General features: G+C 38.9%; 2 protein-coding genes across 6 annotated transcripts; one reads left to right on the forward strand and one right to left on the reverse strand.

Annotated features, from left to right (window-relative positions):
• Nucleotides 1–924: 924 nt before the first annotated feature.
• Nucleotides 925–14,228, reverse strand: L2HGDH (L-2-hydroxyglutarate dehydrogenase). 3 transcript variants are annotated; one of them, XM_081935071.1, is made up of 10 exons: nucleotides 14,005–14,228; nucleotides 13,258–13,373; nucleotides 12,260–12,411; nucleotides 10,238–10,369; nucleotides 8,472–8,634; nucleotides 6,896–6,930; nucleotides 5,371–5,538; nucleotides 4,724–4,881; nucleotides 3,838–3,969; nucleotides 925–2,350 (listed from the first exon to the last, which is right to left on the reverse strand). In XM_081935071.1, exons 1-10 carry the CDS (start codon nucleotides 14,112–14,114, stop codon nucleotides 2,155–2,157), a joined length of 1,362 nt encoding a protein of 453 aa, XP_081791197.1. In that variant the 5' UTR covers nucleotides 14,115–14,228; the 3' UTR covers nucleotides 925–2,154. The 3 variants fall into 3 exon arrangements, with proteins under 3 accessions (XP_081791197.1, XP_081791198.1, XP_081791199.1); XM_081935072.1 differs by lacking the exon at nucleotides 13,258–13,373 and having other exon boundaries at nucleotides 926–2,350; nucleotides 12,255–12,411; nucleotides 14,005–14,127; XM_081935073.1 differs by lacking the exons at nucleotides 12,260–12,411; nucleotides 13,258–13,373; nucleotides 14,005–14,228 and having other exon boundaries at nucleotides 926–2,350; nucleotides 8,472–8,663.
• On the forward strand, nucleotides 14,177–22,547 carry DMAC2L (distal membrane arm assembly component 2 like). Of its 3 annotated transcripts, none has more exons than XM_081935076.1 (5): nucleotides 14,177–14,311; nucleotides 15,096–15,209; nucleotides 18,824–19,032; nucleotides 20,574–20,745; nucleotides 22,380–22,547. In XM_081935076.1, the coding sequence occupies exons 2-5, from the start codon at nucleotides 15,106–15,108 to the stop codon at nucleotides 22,492–22,494; spliced, it is 600 nt and encodes a 199-aa protein (XP_081791202.1). In that variant the 5' UTR covers nucleotides 14,177–14,311; nucleotides 15,096–15,105; the 3' UTR covers nucleotides 22,495–22,547. The 3 variants fall into 3 exon arrangements, with proteins under 3 accessions (XP_081791202.1, XP_081791204.1, XP_081791203.1); XM_081935078.1 differs by having other exon boundaries at nucleotides 14,223–14,311; nucleotides 15,099–15,209; XM_081935077.1 differs by lacking the exon at nucleotides 14,177–14,311 and adding an exon at nucleotides 14,339–14,692.
• The last annotated feature ends 115 nt before the right edge of the window (nucleotides 22,548–22,662 follow it).

The following is a 22,662-nucleotide window of genomic DNA, read 5'->3' on the forward strand; positions in this document are numbered from 1 at the left end:
GTTTTTTGCCCTCCCCAGCCCCCAGCAGCACTCTATAAACCTCCGTAAGTCTATGCATGCAATTCTTTTGGCGAAAAACAGGCCCATTTTTGCAAAAAACAGGCTGGTTTTTTCTTGTTTTTGCCCTCCCCCCGAAGCACTCTGCAAGCCGCTCCCCCCAAGGCTATTCATGCTTTTGGGGAAAAAACAGGCCCGTTTTCATGAAAAACGGGCCTTTTGGGGGAGGTTTGCAGAGTGCAAAAACTTTGTTTCCCTTATGGAAAGCTCTTTAACTGATAGATGAGAATTACATTGATCAAGTGTTGTGCCAGCAGAAACACCTATCTACTGTATTTCTCTATTTCTCTCTACCTACTCTCTCTCCCTATCTACTGTATTTTCCCCTCTCTCTCTTTCTCTCTATCCTTCTACCTATCTACCTACACTCTCTCTCCCTACCTACCTACTGTATTTCTCTTTCTCTCTCTCTCTCCCTTTATCTACCTACCTACCTACTCTCTCCCTGTCTACTCTATTTCTCTCTCCATTTCTCTCTATCCATCTACCTACCAACTACTCTCTCCCTACTGTATTTCTCTCTATCCCTCTACCTACCAACCTTCCTACACTCTCTCTCTCCCTACCTACTGTATTTCTTTCTATCTCTTTCTATTTCTCTCTCTCTATCCCTTTATCTACCTACCTACCTAACTACTCTACCTACCTACCTACCTACTGTATTTCTCTCTCTCTCCCTATCTATCTATCTAGTACCTACCCACTTTTTAAAAAATTTGCCTCTTCAAAACCTTGGTGCGTCTTATACTCCGGTGCGTCTTATACTCCAAAAATATGGATATCTTATTTAGCAATGGAAATTATGGGCTCAATTGTGGCCGTAAATCAAAGACTATCTGTAAGGAGATGTTAGTGTTTCAGAAAAAAATGAGATGTTTGGAACTTCCAATGATTCTATTTGAAGATGAACAGAAAATAATGTACAGTACATTAAAACTCAGTTAAAAAGAAACTCATTTAAAATTTCCTGGTTCATCACCCCCACATTTATGCCTGCTTTTTATATTTTATTATTGACTAAAGTTCTATATGATTTCTAATTATGGTTTGGATCAATGCTTTTATCTCATCATATTCCATTAACTTTTATTTTAAAAGAATGTCCAAATTCAATCACATACAATACTTACATGTTTGGGCAATTTAGAAAAGGAAGACTGTATGCAAATCAACTCAGGAAATGATCTCTGATTCATTAGCTAGCAATTTAAAGAATGGCCTAATTTCTAGCAATGAGAAAGCAAATGAAAAAAAAAACGACCTAGAGACAAACCATAGAGGCAATATTTACATGGAAGGACAAACACCATGTTTTACTACCAGTATTTGGAACCTACTGTCCTTTTTTTCAATGAGTTTGGTAAGGATAATGCAGTACTTTGCTTCTGGCCACCAGCTGCTTGTATTTTTGTCAGGATTCCTTTGCTAAAAATAAAAACTGAAGACCAAAGACGCTTGACTGATATATTTTTCCTGGAAGTTCACAGCGTGACTTCTGCTAAAGATGACACCAGTTATATTTATAATATCCACTATCTTTCATTACATCATCAGTGCACAAATATTCTTTTCTATTGATACCATGATCGATGGACAGTTTATCGACTCCACTTTTTTCAGATGAATCTAAGATTGAAGAAAAGTCTGCAACCACATCTCTTGCTTGCTCCAGTATTTTTAAAATGCTAATGGCCATCATTGATTCTTTGTGTAAGAAAAAAACAGAAACTTAGGCAGAACTGGCTCTCTTAGTCTAGTCCCCTCCTTACTACTCTATTTGGAAACAGAACTTTATTCAGACACAAGGAGATCTCTTAAGGAAAAAGAAGATGATTCTGGTTTGCTAATTGCTCTAATGTATAAACACCATTTTTCTTTTAACAAAGTAATATGACATTCAATGGATCTTCCTATCCCTTTAAATAGTTTCAGTGCTGTGATACTGATCGTGGTCAAGTTTGATGCTTTTGTATAGCAAACTAGTAGGTAGTTCCTTTTTCTAATCCTCTGTTTCCAAACAAGAAACAGCCCTTTTCTTTGCCTGTCACAGTAGCTAAGATGAGGAGGAGCAAAGAGGCCCATGTCTCCACAGTCCAGTCACAATTCGAATCTCTGCTCCACCTCCTTGGCTATCATTTTTGCAATGGCAAGGGAGGAGGTAGCGGCAGGTGAAGGGGCATTCCTGACATGGAGGATTCGAGCAGCAATGTCTCCAGTTCCACTATCAAACACAAAGTCATCAATCAAGTTCCCACCACTGTCCAAGGCTTGAGCTCTGACCCCAGCAGGTCCTCTGCAAAAAGAAAAACATTAAGACATTCAATATTTCATTTCATATCTTCCTCCTCACCAAAGTGACTTAATATGAGGTAACTAAGACAATTACTGCACTATGGTTGGTTATAGAACAGAATAAAACTGAGTCATAGACCAATAAAAATATATTCTGTAAAACAAATGAAACAAAAGTATCCCCTGACATCAGTAACTGTGGCAATCATTTGTGGGCAAAACTTACACATAAAGTAGCATAACTCTGTTACTTTTAGAGATAAATTTATCCTGATTGCTTAACAGATAATATGGATAATTATATACACTTGATTTTGGCTAACAACTAAGAAGCTCATCAAGTTTGCTTCTTTAAATTCAATTGCGCAAGGGTTCAGGGTTTGCCCTTGGGATTTAAGTTGTAAACAAAGGGCCGTATTCCCAAAAAATATGTTGTCAAAAACAATATGGGACCAGGACAAAAACTGATTTTGATAACTTTGCATTATATTAAAAACATAAAGACCTTTTTGAGGGGGATGGGTTGTCTAGAAACAAGCTAGAGAAGACTCCTGTGAGTCTCTTGCAGAGACTACAAGGCAATCAAACTGGTCAATCCTAGAGATCATCAATCCTGACTGCTCTTTAGAAGGCCAGATCCTGAAGATGAAACTCAAATACTTTGGCCACCTAATGAGACGGAAGGAATCAATGGAGAAGAGCCTAATGCTGGGAAAGACTGAGGACAAAAGAAGGGGACAACAGAGAATGAGGTGGCTGGATGGAGTCACTGAAGCAGAAGGTGTGAGCTTAAATGGACTTGAGGATGGTAGAGAACAGGAAGGCCTGGAGGAACGTGGTCCATGGGGTCGTGATGGGTTGGACACGACTTTGCAACCAACAACAACAAAAATTAAATCTACAAATTTAATTGGTTATTACTAATAAATCAGGTTAATTCAAAGATTCAGTTCAAAGGATCAGTTTAAAATAATAAAATATACATGTGTGAGATTGGACTTTGTTCTCTTGTGATTTCCTAGAATCTAAATTGATTCCTCATTTGAGTGCAGAAGACCAGAGATTGGGGAGAGGGGGAGATATGTGGGAGGGAAATGAGTCATCCCTGTGGTCATATGGGCAGGTGGGCTGCCAAGCACTCAGATCACATGATTGCAGGGTGAGTGCAGCAGCCATTAACTTCAAGGAATAAGAACCAGTCATTCTGTGCCACCATAACTTCAAACAGTTGCTGAACAAACGTTTATAATTCATGAAGTACATCTATTTGACTAAGAAACAAGGGAAATGTGTATCATAATTTTGATTCTCATGGAAGTAGCAGAAAAGAGGAGAGACAGCTATGTTGAACTAGTTTTCATCAAATGCCTTTTTCTGGTGTGAACTCTTTTATCATGGAGCTGTTTCTTCAAAATCCTTAAACATATTCAACCAAGGGGGTGGGGGGAACCCACTCTTGATATCTCAGTAATTTTAAATTTGTTTTACCTCTGAATATCATTAATGGTAACTTCAGGGATGATTCTTTGCAGTTGCTTCAATTGGGCATTTAGAAAACATGCTCTGTACATTTCACCCATCCCATATGAAAAATTCTTCAACGCTAGTTTCCATAAACCACTGGGAGAAAAAAAAGCAGTTTATTAGGAACTGGCTGACTAAGAAGGTTAAATTCTCTCATCATCCATAATTCTATAAACTCTCAGACCTTAGAAAACATCAATATAGAAATATAGTAAATAAATGTGTATGTATCTCTGTGTGTTCAAATCAGATGCAAACAACTAAAAGTACAAACTAATAATTGCATCGCAATTACATTGAAGGATTAAATCAGTAGTAACCAAGTCATTTTAGTGCTGTAGCTAAGAAATACTGCACTGGGATTAATAGCTGTCATTTTGATTTAAGCCTTTAATTATTCTGCTGGTTTTCACTTTATATATCTGATTAAGTGGATTTATCTAAAATGTTTATGCCACAGTACATTTTTACATTCTTGAGATGCTGTAAAATTGGTTGTTTTGCTTTGAATAAAAATATGATTTTAGTTCATTTTTTTAATCTAGTAAAACATATTTTTGTTAAATAAATAAACAATCTTGTCATTTTTTTTATTTTTCACCTGCCACTTGTTTCTTCAGATGATAGAAATGATTCTATTGAACTATCGGTTTTTATAGGATCAATATTTGTATTTGCTTTTTCTCCCAACATTCCTAAACACAATACTACTTACAACCTGAACTGAACCACATTCTCAGTCCTCTCCTACAGCTCCCGCTGCAAGCAATTGGAGGCTTCTTGCAATGCTCCCAATTAATACTCAAGTAACAGAAAAACGAGGGAGGGCATACTATCTGGAAAAGATTACCTGTAAGCAGCTGCATCTATAAAATCTTGAATGCTGAAATCATAAAATTTGTAGCCCTCTCGTTTAAATGCAAGGACTGCATTCGGTCCAAGCCAGACACTACCATCCATCCGTGGGGTAAAATGAATGCCCAGAAAGGGGAAACGGGGATCAGGTACCTGTCATACCAAAACACATGTCCTAAATCAAAATTCATTTGAGGTAGGAAAGTACTGAATGTCTGTATCGCCCTATGTGCAAACTATAAAACAGTTAAACAAAAGAGTTCCCATTTAATTGTAGAGAGATATGGAGAATAAGGGGAGTCGATTTTCCAAGGAGAGAGTGGCTCTTTTTCATTGGATATGTTTAAGCAGAAGTGAGATGGCCACTTACCAGAAATGCTTTAATTTGGACTCCTGCATGAATCAAGGCCTAAATGGCCCATTTCAATGACACATAACAAAATTTTAAAAAAGGATTTTTTAAAAGAAAGGCAGAGTAAAGGAAAATATGTGGCAGTGATCTGGAAAGGGAATTGAGATACTTTCTATTAAGGCTATTAAAGTTTAAAGAACTTTTTGCAACACCAATAGTGCCTAACACCCCCCCCCCCCAGGTTTTACTTCCTTCCAACCAATAAGTGAAAGTACTGAGAAATGATATACCGGATAAATGTTTCCTCTAACTAAATAGCACTTCTCTGGCTTCAGCACCAAATAATCTCCACGGAAAGGCACAATGCGGGGCTCTGGGTCACAACCAGAGATTTGGGAGAGTCTGTCCGAGTAAAGTCCTGCGCAGGACACAAGATGTCGGCATCGGACCTCCTTCCCCTGTGACAAAAACAGCACAAATTTACCTCAGCTATAATATACCTTACACAATCTCAAAAGTAAATAATTCCCAAAGATATTTCCTCTATGTTCCATTTCCTCCAATGGTGCTCCTCATGTCTGAACTGACCTGTCCAGAGACCAGGACAGGAAGGGATTAGTTTCTGCTCTGAAATAGAAGCTCAAATCAAAAATAGGTCTTTTGGGAAGAGAGATAACTTTTGGAGAAAGCTAGTCTGGCCAAAGAAGTGATACCTTAGCCAATGGAAAAGCCAGATGTCCAGCAACTGCACATGACAGGATTACTCGCATATGAAGTCACAGCTTCTCAAGGAATGAGAAGCTTTAAGACAGGGGTGTCAAACTCGGCTTCATTGAGGGCCGCATCAGGGTTGTGTTTGACCTCGCGGGGGCCAGGTGGGTGTGGGCGTGGCCAGGGGCACCTGTGGTGGCTCAAGCGCTCTGCCAGCAAAAACGGGCTCCCAGGATCAGTTTCAGCTGCGTTGGCTTCCTGCAATCCTCTGCCAGCAAAAACTCAGCTGGCAGAGGCACTGTAGGTCACTCCTTCACTGTTTCCAGGGTGGCCCCGCGGGCCAGATCTAAGCACCCCGTGGGCCAGATCTGGCCCCCGGGGCCTTGAGTTTGACACCCCTGCTTTAAGCAATGAGTAAACAGGCACAGTTAGAACTTTATATTTTTGTAAAAATTACTAGAACCAAGGCTTTGTAATGCTTTGTAACATGGTTATTATCTTTATCAAATATTTTCAGATATTAAAAATTATGTTTGATTTTCTATGTCGAGGACTAAGGAAAGCCTGCATCAACTAATTTTAGTATATATTTATGCTTTAAGTAACCTGAAGATTACACTCTTCTTTTCCATCAACCTTGAATACTGTTTTGTATCTTAATTCAGTTCTCAGATTTCCTTAGAGATGAACTCAAAAGATGGATTGCATATGAAAGCACAGATGGCTGAAAAATAACATACACAGGTATAATAACCTTCATTTTTGATATCAAAGATATGTTTAAAGACTTTGGAAATTATTTCTTTTATTATAAAAAGCAGATGCTGATGGTGTTTATTAACAAATTATTAATAAATTATGTATATGCACTCTGAATATGTCATGTTTACCTTAATATTCTACACCTTCCTATTTTATTGCTGCAAAAACTCTTGTGAATTAAACGAATATACAAACCAGCATTCTAAACTGAGTGTAATATAAAAGTAACTAAAGTATTAACCTACTAAATCATCAATTAATGTAAAAAAATATGCTTAGTAAGTAAAAATACCAGAAGGTCAAATATATGTAGTTTAAAAATTGAACGGAATGTTATCTTACCTTTGAATTTCTAACAACAATTGGATATTTCATCCCTACAAATAATATGAAAAGAATTTAAATGGGTTATGAAGCAATTGTTTTATCCCTTGAGCAAAACTAAAACCCAAATGGTAGTTTCTGAAGAGAAAGTGGGCTAATCTGCAGCCATTTTCTTTTTCTTGTAGAAACATCTGAATTAAGATGCTAGCATAGGGGGAAAACCCTGACTTCTTTGTAATATATATACTTAAGTATGTTTTATGTTCATAAAAATGTGTTTCTTTTCTCGGCCTTTGTTTAGTTTGAATTCCATTCAAGCCCTCTCATAAAACATTGAGTGTATTTTGAAGTACACTAAACCATTTTAAACAGCATGCAATATGTTGAAAAAAAGATCTGACTAAAGAACTCCTAATAATCCAAAAATAGGAACTCTAGCAACGTAAAATAGCAACTCTCCTTTGAATCAAACTTGAATCCAGATGACTTATGGACACAATCCATGTAGTTTGCTTGTCACAATACCTTTTGAATTGCATTTTGCTATCCCCTTGTTCTATCTCCCTTTCTGCCTTTCTGTTTACTCAAATAATATCTATATGACTAGGCATCCTTTGGCAAAAGTGATCAGAAGATATTTTCTTCTGAATTCTGGGAATGATGAAACATAAAACAATTTTTTCTTTGTTATATATTTGTTATTTTTTATTAAATTGCAAGGAAAAATGTTGTTCAGTTGTCCTTTTTACTAGGTATAACCCCTCTGTCTTTTGGATATGAATGAGTTCTAAAGTAAAATTTAGTAACTATCAAATTTACAGCAATTTTTGAAGAAGTTCTGAAAAGGTATCCTATAACATAATCATCTAAACCATACCACTTATTCAAAGCAACTTAAGTGCTGAAGGCAATTTCAACCTGCACAATCTTTAAATGCATAGAAAATACCATCTGTGTGTATGGACTGGGCTAAGCCAGGAATATTTTAAACCTTGGTGTGTTGCACATGGTATATTAGGCTGGTTCACACACATTTAAGGTCAAATGAAATAAACTTTGTTGTAGCTTAAATTTGTGTCCGCCTAAAGGGCACTGTGGATTTTGCATGGAACATTAAAGATGTATTCTGAAAATGGAAGAGAGCAACTTTTGCTTTTTGAAAAGTTTTAGGAGATGAAAGGGCATTGCATCTTGGACCTTGGAGGTCTTCTAGTCCAACCTAGGGAGCCTAGGCAGGAAACCCTATACCGTTTCAGACAGATGGCTATCCAACATCTTCTTAAAGACTTCCAGTGTTGGGGCTTTCACAACTTTTGGAGGCAAGCTGTTCCACTGATTAATTGTTCTAACTGTCAGGAAATTTCTCCTCAGTTCTAAGTTGCTTTTCTCCTTGATTAGTTTCCACCCATTGCTTCTTGTTCTACACCGAGGTGCCCTGGAGAATAGTTTGACTCCCTCTTCTTTGTGGCAACCCCTGAGATGTTGAGTTCATGGCCTGCATATTACAGTGAATCCTGAGAGGAAAATTCCAAAGAACATTGGGGAAGAGTATAACTGTAGAGGTGTCAGAAACAAACGATTCACTGTAACTTACCTTCTTTACTTCCTTCAGCACTTTCCTTTGCCATATCCATCTGTTCCACCTCAAACTCTGTCAAGACAGTACCTCCAGCTGCCTGAAAATCTTCAGCATAGGCTAGGGCCACCTGCCTGTAGTTCACAATGCCGGTGTATGGGGAATCCAGAGCCATCAACCCCTGAAAAGGTGGACGCAGGGACAACACATCTGTTCACAGGGTCAATATTGAAAGAACAAAGAAGACACAAAGGGGCCATTTGAATCAATGCAACTTTCAGCAAGGCAGCCTACATGCTTATTAGGTCTACGTGCTTACTCAGATAGTGCTGCTTATCGGCAAGGAATGACAGGAGGACAATTTAAAGCACATGAAAGTGGCGCTAGATTAATATTTGCCAAAATGGTTTGTTCAAAAAAACTTTAGAACAGGACCATCTGACATTCCGAGTGCAATTATTGACACCATTCCTACCTTTGAAACCAACAATTGGTAAAGAGATTTGGTGAGGTAAAATACTGAAGAGTGACAGGCATGGATTGAAACTTATTTCTGGAAGTCAAGCATTGATTAATAGGCTTTTGCAGTCTGAGAGATCAAATTGGAGGATTTTGCTTGGAAAAAGGAGAAGATACAGACAAAGAAAGAAAGAAGATGGACTCTTTTATCTGAGCAACTGACTGGGTATGATCATGGAGACTTTGAAGAGCAGGCCTGCTTTTCTGTCTAAGGTAAAGGTTAAGGACATGCTGGGGCTTGATAAAAACTGCCATGAGCTACTGACTCCTGAACAGCCGCAGACTTGACTGGGAGGAGAATTTGGCCTCAGCTAGAGCTTTTTCAGAGAAAGAACATCTGGAAACATATAACCAAAATAAGTGAGCATGTTAGTTTTGCATGGGAAACTCCAAGCAACATGAACAGCGAAGAACGCTTTGTGGTGATCTGTAAGGTATGAAGGTTTGTCTTTCAATCAGAAAACTCCAACCGTGCCTGCTGGAAGTGGAAGCTTGTGTCATTAGAAGAGTACATGAAGGAATAAAGAATTTATATACTGTATCATCAGACATGAGGGAAGGTAAAAATTTGCTTGCTATGATGGGTAAAGCAACTCAGTAGGGGCAAAGAAATGATACGAATGCCAAAGAACACAAGAAGAAACAAAAGCTTGTGACCTAGAGAAGCAAGAGGATCAGAAGTTAAGTGCCACTAGTAGCTCAGCAACCTGCTCTAGAAGCCAATGCATGGCTTCCACCTTACCAACCTCAGCTTCATGGATCAGGATGGAAGACACTCAAGGCTCTGATAGGTCAAAAAACGCAGGATCCACTTTGAAGAAGAGATGCATTCTGGTAATGTGTAATTCCCAAATGTGAAAAACTAAGGACATGCAGATTGGATATGATGTCAGAGAATATGCATTATTTTCCAGGTCTGTTCAATGGGCTGCCAAAACTCTTCAAGTCTATAAATAACAGTTGTGCTATCTATTCAGGGGGAAATGAACAAAAAATGCCAGAAAAGACCTCAAAAGATTTCTCCAGAGTCAAAGAGGAGAATGACGTAGGAAAATGAAAAAGTGGAAAATCTAAGGTAGTGTACTTGTCAGCTCTTTCACAAAGAGAAAACAGCATCCTGGAAATCAGAAATCCTGTATTTAATTTTCTATGTCAACTTTAATTTAATGTACCACTATTGTTAAGCTGCATGGAGATATTGATTTCAGACTTTGCCGAGTACCATCCCAAAAGATTAGAAACTGCACAGCAAGACAGCAGCTTACCCGACAGTAGGGTTCCTTGGCTTGTATTTCTTTGGGAGAGATTAGTTGCAGGCCCCGGACATTATTCTGTGTCCCCCTTTCATAAAGTGCCTTGAGCCTTGGAATTTCTTCATGTTCAACTGCAACAATCAGCTGCCAAAGAAATAAGAAACTAGAGCAACCGCAGAATCAAAAAATACAGTGGAGGAACAACAGGAGACAACCACACTGCAAAGTGTGAAGAAACAGAATTAATATTGAATTAAATTAGACTCCAATTAAAATTGCAATATAAGTTAATTGTGCTTCATAACTTTATTTAGCTGGAGGGATCTTTCCTTGCTGATAGTCTTTCTTGATTAAAAAGCAAACAAACTACTCTAATTTCTTTGAATCAGAGAACCATAGAAGAAAACCAGAGTCTCTTGTTCTTTAAAGTAATTGTCAGTGAGAGCTGAACTGGCTAGAAGTATTATAAACCTGCTGCTTCTCTGGATGATATGTCAGAGGTCTTCAAACTTGGCAACTTTAAGACTTGTGGACTTTTCCTTTTTTTAAAAAAAATAGCTTTTATTAAACATTTTTACCTTTAAAAACAGAAAAAAACACACACAAAAAGAAAAAAAACAAGACAAACATAACAATATAAAATAGTTTTACAGACATGTGGACTTCCAGAATTCTCCAGCTATGTCCAACTAAAGTTGCCAAGTTTGGGAACTTCTGATGTAAGTATTAGACTGCTTTTTCTCTTATCAGGAAAGAAAAAGAGTTGCATTATACCAAGTGTTTTTTCAGCATCCACTCCAAACACTTAAGAGAAAACAGAATAGTTTTATCTTATCTTATTCACCATTAGGCCTCCACTAAATACCTTTGTTGACTCAGCAGGTGGCAACCACTATCTTGTCTAGGCTTCAAAGCTAAGCAAGGTGAGGCTTGGTTAGTATTTGGATCAGAGCTCACGAAATTTGAGGAATCTACCAGTTGCATGGCCAAGTTGAAACAGATCTAGTTCTCCTCCTGCCTTAGGCACAAAGCCAGCTGGGTCACCTTGGGCCCATCATTCCCTCAGCCCTGGGAAGAAGGCAGTGGTAAACCATTTATGAAAAAGAATCATGCCAAGAAAACTGCAAGGACCTGCCAAAAACTGACTAAAAGGTACAAAAAACATTCAATTTATTTTGGAGACAGTTGGAAGAATTTAGCTACTGTATAAGCCTAGTATATGAACAACCTGGTATGTTATGGCTGAATTTTTTTAAAGCCTAGATTCTTGTATTTGGCAGGCAGACATTTCTAGTCAGGCAATGACCTTAAGGTACAATCTTGAATGCCTTCCTGTGAATAAAATTATCTGTACCATCTTTCTGCCAATTGAAACAGCACCCAAATTGCTCCCCATAAGATTTAATTGTAAACTGCTGCAGCTTTAGGGAGATGTCATATTAGTCACCCTTCCCTGACATCGAAATCAACTGACATACAATTTGTTTTTTCAAAGGACACAATTATTCTAAGATAGATAAATAGATATGCTGATTTGTGTTCATATACTGCAATTGCAAATATAAAAATAACAATAAAGCAATGGCCCAAGGGAAGTGGAGCTAATGCAATCATACTCATGAGAAGAACACACACACAAGCATACATATATTGGTTTCTGATGTTACTGTATAACAATGATGGAAAAGGCTAATCAGTAACATTTCATTCTGTGTAACTCTTTAAGACTGCAGATTATATGATGATTGGAAAGTTGGTTCAGCGATTATAAAGCAGTAATGAAAAAAATCAGAATATCCAACAATCCCAGATTAAGTGTGTACCTATTGTATGATTCTTGGGCCAATTCTCCTGTTTGAATAATAACAATAATCATAAATGAAGTGCATTAGAGTTATAGTAGGATTAAGTCTGCTTCTCTTTAGAATCATTTAGAACATCCTGGTATCGTCACCCCAAGAAAATTAAGTAACTTAATGAACTGTATTTGGAGCTGTATAAGATTAACAGCAAAGATTTCAGCACTTACCCTACCTTGCCACATTGTTTATATGGGATTCGTTTTTGGTCACAGTATTCATAGCAGAGAACAGCTCCTTCTACACACAACTTGGCTTTTAGGGATCCAGGTGTATAATAGATTCCACTGTGAATAACACCACTGTTATGCCCACTTTGATGGAGAGCTAAATAGAAAGTTACATCTATCATTGTATTGATCTTCTAATACCTAGAAATATTTTGTTAGTCAAAATATTATTGAATTATTTTACATAATGTCAGTGTTAGTTTGGGAAAAGATAGCAAGGTAAAATAGAAATAAGCATAAAAAGGGCCACATAATTTGAAATTGTAAACATTTATGTTAAGCAGTAAGATTTAAGAACTCCCTAAAATATCAAGCAAATAGAAAATAGACATTTATTCTCATGATTTGTTCCTGATTTTTTTCTGAGACAGCTATGCAAAACCAAGATATACAGGAAACTATATAGATAAGATAGACTTTTATTTCTCAGAAAACTATAGAAATCATACTATTCTATGTAGGCAACAAAATCCATATCCTAGAAATCATCAATTTTCCATTGAATGGCCACAAAAATTTTTTAACAGAAGTTACTAGGAATTTTAATGTTGTCTTATGACAAATGAGATGTAAAATTGGCCCATCAAAAAGATTTTTAATGGATTGTATCTATCTGAACTAGAGGCAATCCACATTCAGCAACCACAATTGAGGCCAGCAACTTGGTTATTAAGCTACGGTAAGTGGTCACTAAATGAAACCATAACTGTGCTTATGTTTTCACTTCAGCTTTTCTTTGCTTTATACACCTGTGAAGATTGTAAATCCAAGGACTGGTCACGAGCTATCGTAATTGAGAACTGTGGTTAAACAAGGCAATCACTAAGTAAGGGCTACCTGTATAACATTTAATACTAAAGGAATACCGTACCTATAAGTTAAACATATGAGTGGAAATAATATAGAAGTCTGTCAACTGTTTTACCAATTTTAGATATCATACCTAATTCCTTTTCCTTTTCAAGTACTGCAAAAGCAAGAGACGGATGCCGCAGGCTAAGCTCTCTGGCGGATGCTAGACCCACAATTCCACCACCAATGACAACGACATCAAAGGTACTGTCAAAAACATTGAAAAGATCATTTGCAAGACACAAACTCGATTTTTTAAAAAAAAAATCAAGATTACAACTTTTTTTTTATGATGAACTATAATGACTTATAGTTATTAGGCAATGATTCATATTATATTAAGCCACATATTGAATTATCATGGTCTGCTGCATAATCACAACTGACTGGGTTCGTGCAAGCTAAACCTAAAACTGTGGCTTAAAATAGCAGAATCCATCCAACCTGCTGCACATTCAACCAGACAAAGCTCATTAGGGCTTAAGTGTCATCTGTAAAAGCAGCCAATTTCTGAATTTCTATTTAGCAGTAGCACTGCTGTGCAGTAGTTGTTCCTGGCATGGAAACGGAGAGGTGCTTAAGAGCTGGTGCAATTACATCTCAGAAACCAACAAACGGAAATACTTAAGCCCGGGGCATTAGTTTAAATTGCGCTGCTTCTCTTTCCCTTTTTAAGGACTTCCCCCGCAGAGGAAAACTCTCCCTGTTGAATGTCTACCTAGCAGCGGCTGCTAAAGTTACGCCGCTCGGTGCTGCAGGCTGCTGCCCCGGGGAAGCGGGGGAGAGAGGCGCAGATCGCGGGGCTGGTGGGCCAAGACCGACGCTACCAGCGGCTCACCTCCTCCGTCGGCCGTTGTCGGCACTGAGAGGCCGCGAGGGCATCGCCCGACCTCCGGCCCGACAAGGGCGCCAGGCCCCGCCGACGGCCCGAAGCCAAGCCGGGATCATTGCGAGCTCTGGCGGGCGGGAGGGCGAGCGAGCCAGTCTGCCCGACTCCTCCTCCTTCTCCGCCCGCTATAGGTCGGGCCTTGCGGGTGTGGGTGGGGGGAAAAGCAGAGCGGAGGCCGCGCAGGGCCCGCTACGACCGAAGGAATCCCGCGGAGGCGGAGGGAGACGTCAGAAGCACCCGCGCCATCGCGCCCGAGGTGCGTTTCCCCAGAGTGTGCCGCCATTCCGGCCCTTCGGAGAGGGAGGGAGGCAGGCCGAGCACCTCCGTGCAGGGAGGGAAGGTCGGGGCGGCCTTTTTGCCGCATCCCGATGATGGACGCGCTTGCAACAACACCCCTCGATCCCCTGCTCGCTTTTCCAAGGCGGAGCTAATCCCAGGGGCATCATCAGCCCTGGCAGCGGCTCTCAGGAGCTGGGCTGGTCAGGCTCTCCCAGTGGCGGATTAAGGCTCATTGGTGCCCTAACCACAGACACATCTTGGTGCCCTCCTCCTTTGTACATACTGTACAAATCTTCATTGTTTTTTTCTTTCTTCCTCAACTTTGTGGTGCCCCCTTTGAGCCTGGTGCCCTAAGCAGGTGCTTAGTCTGCTTAATGGTTAATACACCACTGGGCTCTCCCATGGGGGCGGGGGGGCTGAAGGTCTAAGTTGTGGGGCGAAGGAGAGATGCGGAAGGGGCTTTTGCCTTCTACAATACAGTAGCCCCAAACGTCTGAGCTCCCCCCCCCCAACCATTGTTCCTTTCCTTGCTTGCAGTACGGAGAGAACTGCCCTCTAATTCCCCACAATGTTGTAGTAGAGAGATGGGGCAGAGATCATGGCTAGAGTAATAGACTGCCCTGAGCCATAATGCACTTTTTTGGGGGGTGCAAATCCACCCCCATATGTGGCTCGTCATTCTGGGTCAGAAGTTACTGATGATGGTAATGTGACTGGTTTCTGGAAATCCACTGAGCTGTCATTACTATGCTCTCTTTCAGAAGTTACACGATGTTGACGGAAGTGCTGATCCACCAAACGAAATTGTTGAAGAGACAGCCGCCTGCTGGGCTGCGGAGGCATTTCTGGGGATGGTTAAACGCAGTGTTCAATCAGTAAGAACACAGGCAAGAAAAATGAAGTTGTTTGCATAAGTTTCTTGTACAATGCCGGCTGAAACTAGGGAAATTAGCTGCAGAAATGATTGCCTTCTGAACCAGCCTTGAGAATCGTAGCACTCTTACTAAGAGTGAGCTGGGGTTTGAATTTTCCTAGCTCGCTCATGAAAGTATGAATGATTCTCCAGGTTGACATGACCATTCGGTTAAAGAAGGCAGCTGCTGCCGTAAGAGGCACTTGCTAGGGAAAGTTGCGAACCCCGACACTTCTGAGCCCCTAAAATTGTGTTCCTGCCTTTTGGTTTCATGGAAGATTTGTGGAAGGGGAAGAGATGCTGTTTGTATGCCAGACAGCAAAATGTGAGTTGTAAGCTCATACCTACTTGGCAATCTTATCTCATATATAGTGGTCCAGTAATCTTTGATGTTTTTCATATATTGAAATTAATTGGGGTGTATGTACTTGTTATGATTCAATACAATACGTTAAACCTCATGCAAGTGCAATACCTCTCCGTTATAAAAGACATTTTTAAATTTAAATTTTAAATTAAATTTAAAATTTTGAAGCTGCAGAATCCTACTGATCAGCATGCTTAGGGAAAACAAATACGAGTAACTGCCCTTTAGGACTGCAGGAAAGATATTCAGTGCTTCCTGGGAAGTGGGAACAGGAATCCTAGCATAATTTTTGGTGTCCAAGGAACTTTTTGGTTGAGTGATTGCATGGCTAGTCTTTGATTTCTAACTTGAAATCTCTGAGGCTTTTTATCCTTGAATACACAGATTGTATGTGTACCGAATTTGAGATGGCAATCTTCTAATAGTGTTTAACATGTATGAGCTCTATGGGGATGAAATGTTTTGCTTCATTAATGTGAGCTGAGTTGAATAACGTTGGAGTAGCATATAAGGGGCTCTTAAGAAGATTTAGAAGAAGGGCCACAATGAAAGCCATTTTTAATTTTTGTTTTTCAGTTGCATTGATTATATTCTTGGTAGCTTTAACAACTCTGTATTTACACAGAAAGGTAGTGTAGAAATAAATATATTGTTTGATTGCAATAAAATTTAAAAAAAACTTTTTGGTTTAGGATACATTTGATGACTATTATAGTAGCTCCAGTAGTATATTTCCCTTGATGTTCTGAGAGGTTAAGAATAGTCATTCAATGTTTAACGGCTGGTGCTTTGTTTTGCAACAAGCCAAGTGAGGGGCAGGGGGGACTCCTAGACTAGAAGAGATGCATCTGAGAGCACAATGGCAGCCATAGGACCCACATTGCTTATCCTGAAATGCAGGAACTTCATCTTGACCTTGATTGCGGTTGTAATTTAAGATTAAACCAAAATGTTCACAACCAAAGTGAGGGCTCAGATGCTCAGTGGCTAAGCTGCTGAGCTTTTCGATCAGAAAGTCGGCAGTTCAGCGGTTCGAATCCCTAGCACTGCATAATGGAGTGAGTTCCCGTTACATGCCCCAGCTTCTGCCAACCTAGCAGTTCGAAAGCATGTAAAAATGCAAGTAGAAATATAGGAACCACCTTCGTTGGGAAAGTAACAGCGTTCCGTGATCCTTTGGCGTTTAGTCATGCTGTCCACATGACCACGGAGATGTCTTCAGACAGCACTGGCTCTTTGGCTTTGAAATGGAGATGAGCACCGCCCCCTAGAGTCGGGAATGACTAGCACATATGTGCGAGGGGAACCTTTACCTTTATTTTGTACCCATTGTGTTTTATGAACTAAGGTACTGTGATTTGCAAACTGTGTGCTTAAACTTATACAGTTGTGTTTATTTAATAAACAATAGGCAAATCATGGTTTAAGGTTTGCTTATACAATGTACGTATGTATATATTCATATTAAATGAATGATTAAATGTCTATTTTAAAATTGCTTCTATGCAATTTTATTCTATGTTTCTATAACAGATATATCTGTTCTATGTTATTCTTTATTGTTATTGAATATATTACCTTTTCACAAAGGACCTTCAAGACAGATAATTAAGATTGAGTTTATATGTTATGTAAATTATGATTTGTTTATAATTGGATTTAGCTACAATTAACATGGCTCTCATAACACAATCCAGAAATAGAAGTTTTTAAAGCACAAGGGATGGATTCATATAGCATATTAAGCCAAAAACCTAAAACAAATGTATTTTTATTGTGTGAATGAATCCCACACTTACTGGTGGAAATGATTTATAAGTTACATATAATCTGCAGTATTTTTCTCAACTTTCTTTGGGCCGGGGGAGGAGTCTATTAATAGGAAAACTTTAACCTTCTTCCCCCAAGGCTATTTTCCACTCTGACCTACACAATGATTTACTTAGTGAATAATGCACTACATTTATTTTTTAAGCAGGTTTCTTCCACAGAAGTGTACCAATGTAAGGCTGTGACCCTAACATTAGATAAACTAACCCTAATTTCTAAAATCATGCCAGGAAAAGCAGTTGGTTGGGAGGTCGGGAGGGCCGAAGCCTAAAGTTAGTTTTTAACGTATGGGCCAGCCGCCAGCCCTCTGGAACAGCCTCCTGTGGGAAGTTTGATTGGCCCAACTTGAGGGACCTTCCAGAAACTGCTGAAAATGGAGGGAAGTTGACAGCAGACGCTATTTTAAGTTATACGTTTTTGTATTTTATCATACTGTATTTCTGCTATCTCTTGTAAGCCACTAAATTTTGTTATGATTATGGTGGGATATTAGTGAAATACATAAGTAAATAAATATTCTAGTGAACTGGTCAAACTAGTTTAAAAACCTTAAAGAATTGCAATTTGCATTGAATTAATTGGGAGAAATCTTATTTAGGCCCAGTGGATTTCATCTGAATGCTAGTGTTAAGGAACAAAGGATATTAACAGATGTTAAATTGGGGAGATAGTTTCTTCAGGATCACATCAGGAAAAATAAATTCCTTGTCTGCCATGATCCCCATAATTATCAAATATCCCAGAACTTTTATTTCAAGCCTGTCCATTAAATATAGATGTATATTGTAGTCCTCAATTTACAACCACATTTAGGACAGGAATTGCTGTTGTTAGTGTGGTCATAAAGCAAGTCATAATCAGACCTGATTTGATAACCATTTTTATGCCAGCCATGTGGTTCTTAAGCAAATTCAGCTTCTCCAATTGATGTGTTTTGTTAGAAACTGGCTGGGTAGATCAAAATTGCATTAATATGACTGTAGGATGTTACGACCGGTTGTAAATGCAAACCGGTTGCTAGGAACCTGAACTGCAGTGTGACTATGGAGGGGTGTGTGTGTTGTTGTGTAATGGTCATAAGTGTGATGACAGGTCATAAATCACTTTTTCTGTCATAACTTTGAACCATCTTTAAATGAATGGTCCTAAATCGAGGAATATCTGTATTTAATGAACCTTTAATCCAGTGTTTCTCACACTTGGCAACTTTTAGATGCGTGGACCTCAATTCCTGGAATTCTCCAACCAGCATGTTCACACATCTTAAAACTGCCAATTTGAAAAACACTAGATTTAATCTGTGGTCCTTTACACAGTCTATGTTGATTTGAAGATACTGCATGTAGTGGAAAGAACTCATTGTGATGCCTTCTTGCCAGGGTTGACCATGAACGAATCCGCGCTGTTGGTCCAGATAGAGCAGCTTCAGAGTGGCTCCTTCGGTGTGGTGCATCAGTGCGCTACCATGGCTATGACAAATGGCAACAAGATTACAATGCACTCCCTATGGGGCCGCTGGAGAAATATAAGATCCAAGCAATCAATGCCACAGAATCTTGCATCATGAACAGAGGATTTGATTATTTTGGTATGTTACTGAGCCTAACATAACATAACTAATTTAATCTGTAGATATTCCCAGACAAATTATTTGATAAAGTTTGTTATTTGCCTGTTAGCCCCATTCCCCTTGGGGTGCTCTGATACAAGAAGCTTGCCTTTTTAAAGAATTATGCAAAGGACATCATAAAAACTATAGCCTATTTGGTGCATTGCTTTTATACATGGCGAATTCTGCCTAAGGGCAGTTCACTTCAATAATAGTGCATAGCAGTTATTTCATTTGCACCACTATTATCTTGATGGTATCTACTGAAATCAGGAAGACAATCCCCTCTCTCCCCAGAACACAATTTCCTTTACCTATTTCATGCCAGTCTTTCACAGAATTATCAAAAGTGTAATTTTGAGACAATAGGCAACTTTCCCTGATCTGCTACCTTCCAAATTATAAGTTTCAATTCTTATAATGCCCAGCCAGCACAAGCAACATATAATTGGTTCTTAGCCAGATTAGGGAGACTTGTGTTTAGGAATATATTTGCCTTACAAGTAATACAAAACAGAACGTGATTATAGGATACATGATATTCTTCACTAAGATTTAGAGTTCTGTGCAAACCATGAAACTAGACTTATACCAGGTCAAAATCTTGATTAGTTGTGGGGTTTGTCATAATATTGGTCCAACTAAATCAGTGGTAGTCAACCTGGTCCCTACCGCCCACTAGTGGGCGTTCCAGCTTTCATGGTGGGCGGTAGGGGTTTGCTGTAACTCTGCTTTATAAATTTTATAAAGTAAAGTTACTTCCCTACTTTATAAATCACCATTACTGTGGAACCGGTGGGTGGTTAGAAAATTTTACTACTAACAGAGATACAAAAGTGGGCGGTAGGTATAAAAAGGTTTGACTACCCCTGAACTAAATCAATGACTGGCAATAGCTTGTAAATCTATTGTATGTAGACAGATGCCCTGCCTAGAGATGTTAGAAATTGATCCAGGCCCTTTTCTCAGAGTTATAGTCCTTTTTTTTAAAGAGGAATATCACTTTCACCAGAGGTTCCTAAAAAAAAACTTTTAAAAATTTCTATAAGAAGTTAAAACTATTTTCTCCACCGTTGTGAAAATAGACTTTGCCTAATCAATTGCACCCCATTTAATATGTAAGGTACAAATTCATTATCGTAATTCTAAATTATATGTGATCTCGCTGGATTGCCTTTATCAAAATCAGAATGGTTTGATTTTATCTAATGTCAGTAGAAAGGCTCCACTTACTGTGCTTAATGAAGCTTTGCTATTGTTATTGCTGGGTGCACAAACTACGTAATAGTGACTAAGCATGTTCCATACGATGGAATAGTTTTACAGTAAGCTATAAACCATAGTTTTAAAATTCTTAATAGCCAAATTCATGCAACAAACGGAACTAAAACTAAGCAAACCAAATTGTAGCTTAAAATGATGTGAGTCCAGTCAGTACCGTATATGGATAAGAGCAGAAGCCCCCCACATAACCTTTTTGTAATAAGCTCTTCCCTTAACAAGACATTATGCTATTTCAGATGGTCTAAAGCATCTTGAAGAAATAAGGTTTTGCAAGTGCATATACATTGAGGATGCATGCTTACAACGGATTAGCGAGACTCCAAGCCTGCAGAAGAGCTTGCTGCGTTTATTTCTCATTTCTTGTGGCAATGTTTCAGACAAAGGCATCATTGCATTGCATAAGCTCAGGTATGTAACACAATTAACACACCTCTATATTTTATAAAGTAGTTATGTTGATTGTGTGGGCTGTTTCCCCTGCTGCAGCCTAGATAAATTAGAGACAGTTAAGTTCTTGGTGTTCTCTGAGCTTGATTATTTTCTTTCGTAGTCTTCAACTTGCAACCACGATTAGAATTGGAATTTCTGTCCTAAGTTATTGCAGTCTTAAGATCAGTTGGACCTGATATTACTACAATTTCATAGCAGTCATTAACTGAATCAGATGGTCATTAATTAAATCACATAGCTATTAAGCAAATCCAGCTTCCCTAATCGGCATTATTTGCAATGACCTGACTGTAGGATACCGCAACCAGTTGTAAACGCAAGCCGGTTCCAGATGCCCGAATTGTGATGATGTGACAACGGGGTGGTGTGATGGTTATAAGTGCAAGTACAGGTCACTAGTTGTTTTTTCGAAGGCTGTCATAACTTTGAACCATTAAAGAGTTGTAAGTTGAGGACTACCTATAGTAGAAAACTTATTACATATAAGCAATCAGCAGTCTTCACTCATCCATGCACTGATAACGATGCCTAGCCTACGTTTGCAGGAAAACAACCCACCTGAGATGTCTATGGAGATTCTCAGTCATCCAGATCATGGTTGTCCCAAAGGTGCTTTTCTTTCAAGAGTCAACTGGATTTTCTGTTTTTTCTTTGAAGACTTCTCATCCAAGAAGCTTCTTCCAGTCAACTGAAGAAGCTTCTTGGATGAGAAGTGAAACGTCTTGAAAGAAAAAACCAGAAAGTCCAGTTGTGTCTTGAAAAAGCACCTTTGGGACAATTCAGCTTAGAGAAAACTAAGACCCCCAGAGTGCAACCGTGAGCTACAGATGTTCTGTACTGTTGAAATTAAGAGACTGTTTACAATGTATGTACAGATCCATGTGTCTGTCTAGAATTCTGATTGGGCCACCATCTCTAGATGTTTTTGCCTTTGTGTATGCTGGAAAGCTTACAGTATGTTAATTGCTTCAGTTAATGTACAGGTAATCCTTGACTTACAACCATTTGTTTAGTAACTCTTCAAAGTAATAACAGCACTAAAAAGTGACTTGTAACTGTTTTTCATACTTATGACCGCTGCAGCACCCCCATGATCATGTGATCAAAATTTGGATGATTGGCAACTGGCCTATATTTATGACAGTTGCAGTGTCCCAAGGTCATGTGATCACCTTTTTTTCAACCATCTGATGAGCGGTCAGTGGGGAAGCCTGATTCACTTAACAACTGTGTTACTAACTTAGCGACTGCAGTGATTCAATTCACAATTGTGGCAAGAAAGGTCATAAAATGGGGCAAAACTCACTAACAACTGTCTTAGAAATAAAAATGTTGGATTCAATTGTGGGCGTAAGTCGAGAACTACACGTATCAGGGTTTTTTGCTGGGCATATTAAAAACATAAATATGAGCTTAATTGTATAAATGCTTGTAAAATTTTGGGGAGTGGGGAGTGACATAGCATTTATTCTATTGAAAATAAGATATTGATAACACTAGTATTGTTAAATGGGTACCTTTTGCTTTCTGTGTCTCTGAACAACTATTTTGCTAACTAATCTTTCTCTCTCCTTTTATTTAATTTCTAACAGCAACCTGGAATATTTGTTCCTGAGTGATCTGCCAGGGATACGAGAGAAAGAAAGAACTGTTCAGTCCCTTAAGACATCAATGCCGGCACTTGAGCTTGAATTAGACTTGGAATAAAATCCTGACCACTCTATGTGGCATCATTTGCCTTATTAAATCTGTGAAACGATCCTCTGAGCAGCCCATGATTATTGTGGAACTCCTTGGCCTAGTTAAGAGAAGGAGGCTGCAGACAGATGCATGCAAGGCACACAGTCTGCTCCTTAAGCTCTAGTACTCCCCTTT

Source organism: Natrix helvetica (genome assembly GCF_964273705.1).
Source record: "Natrix helvetica genome assembly, chromosome: 1".
In the NCBI taxonomy this organism is placed as follows: Eukaryota; Metazoa; Chordata; class Lepidosauria; order Squamata; family Natricidae; genus Natrix; species Natrix helvetica.

What these genes read in the sequence shown, in the direction of transcription:
- L2HGDH (XM_081935071.1), bottom strand. Translation starts at nt 14,114, where the DNA reads ATGATCCCGGCTTGGCTTCGGGCCGTCGGCGGGGCCTGGCGCCCTTGT. An exon ending in TTGTTGTTAGAAATTCAAAG is followed by an intron (nt 5,539 to 6,895) that starts GTAAGATAACAT and finishes TTTTTGTCACAG; the next exon opens with GGGAAGGAGGTCCGATGCCG. An exon ending in TTAGAGGAAACATTTATCCG is followed by an intron (nt 4,882 to 5,370) that starts GTATATCATTTC and finishes TTGGTATGACAG; the next exon opens with GTACCTGATCCCCGTTTCCC.
- DMAC2L (XM_081935076.1), top strand. Translation starts at nt 15,106, where the DNA reads ATGTTGACGGAAGTGCTGATCCACCAAACGAAATTGTTGAAGAGACAG. An exon ending in CAGAGGATTTGATTATTTTG is followed by an intron (nt 19,033 to 20,573) that starts GTATGTTACTGA and finishes ATGCTATTTCAG; the next exon opens with ATGGTCTAAAGCATCTTGAA. An exon ending in ATTGCATTGCATAAGCTCAG is followed by an intron (nt 20,746 to 22,379) that starts GTATGTAACACA and finishes AATTTCTAACAG; the next exon opens with CAACCTGGAATATTTGTTCC.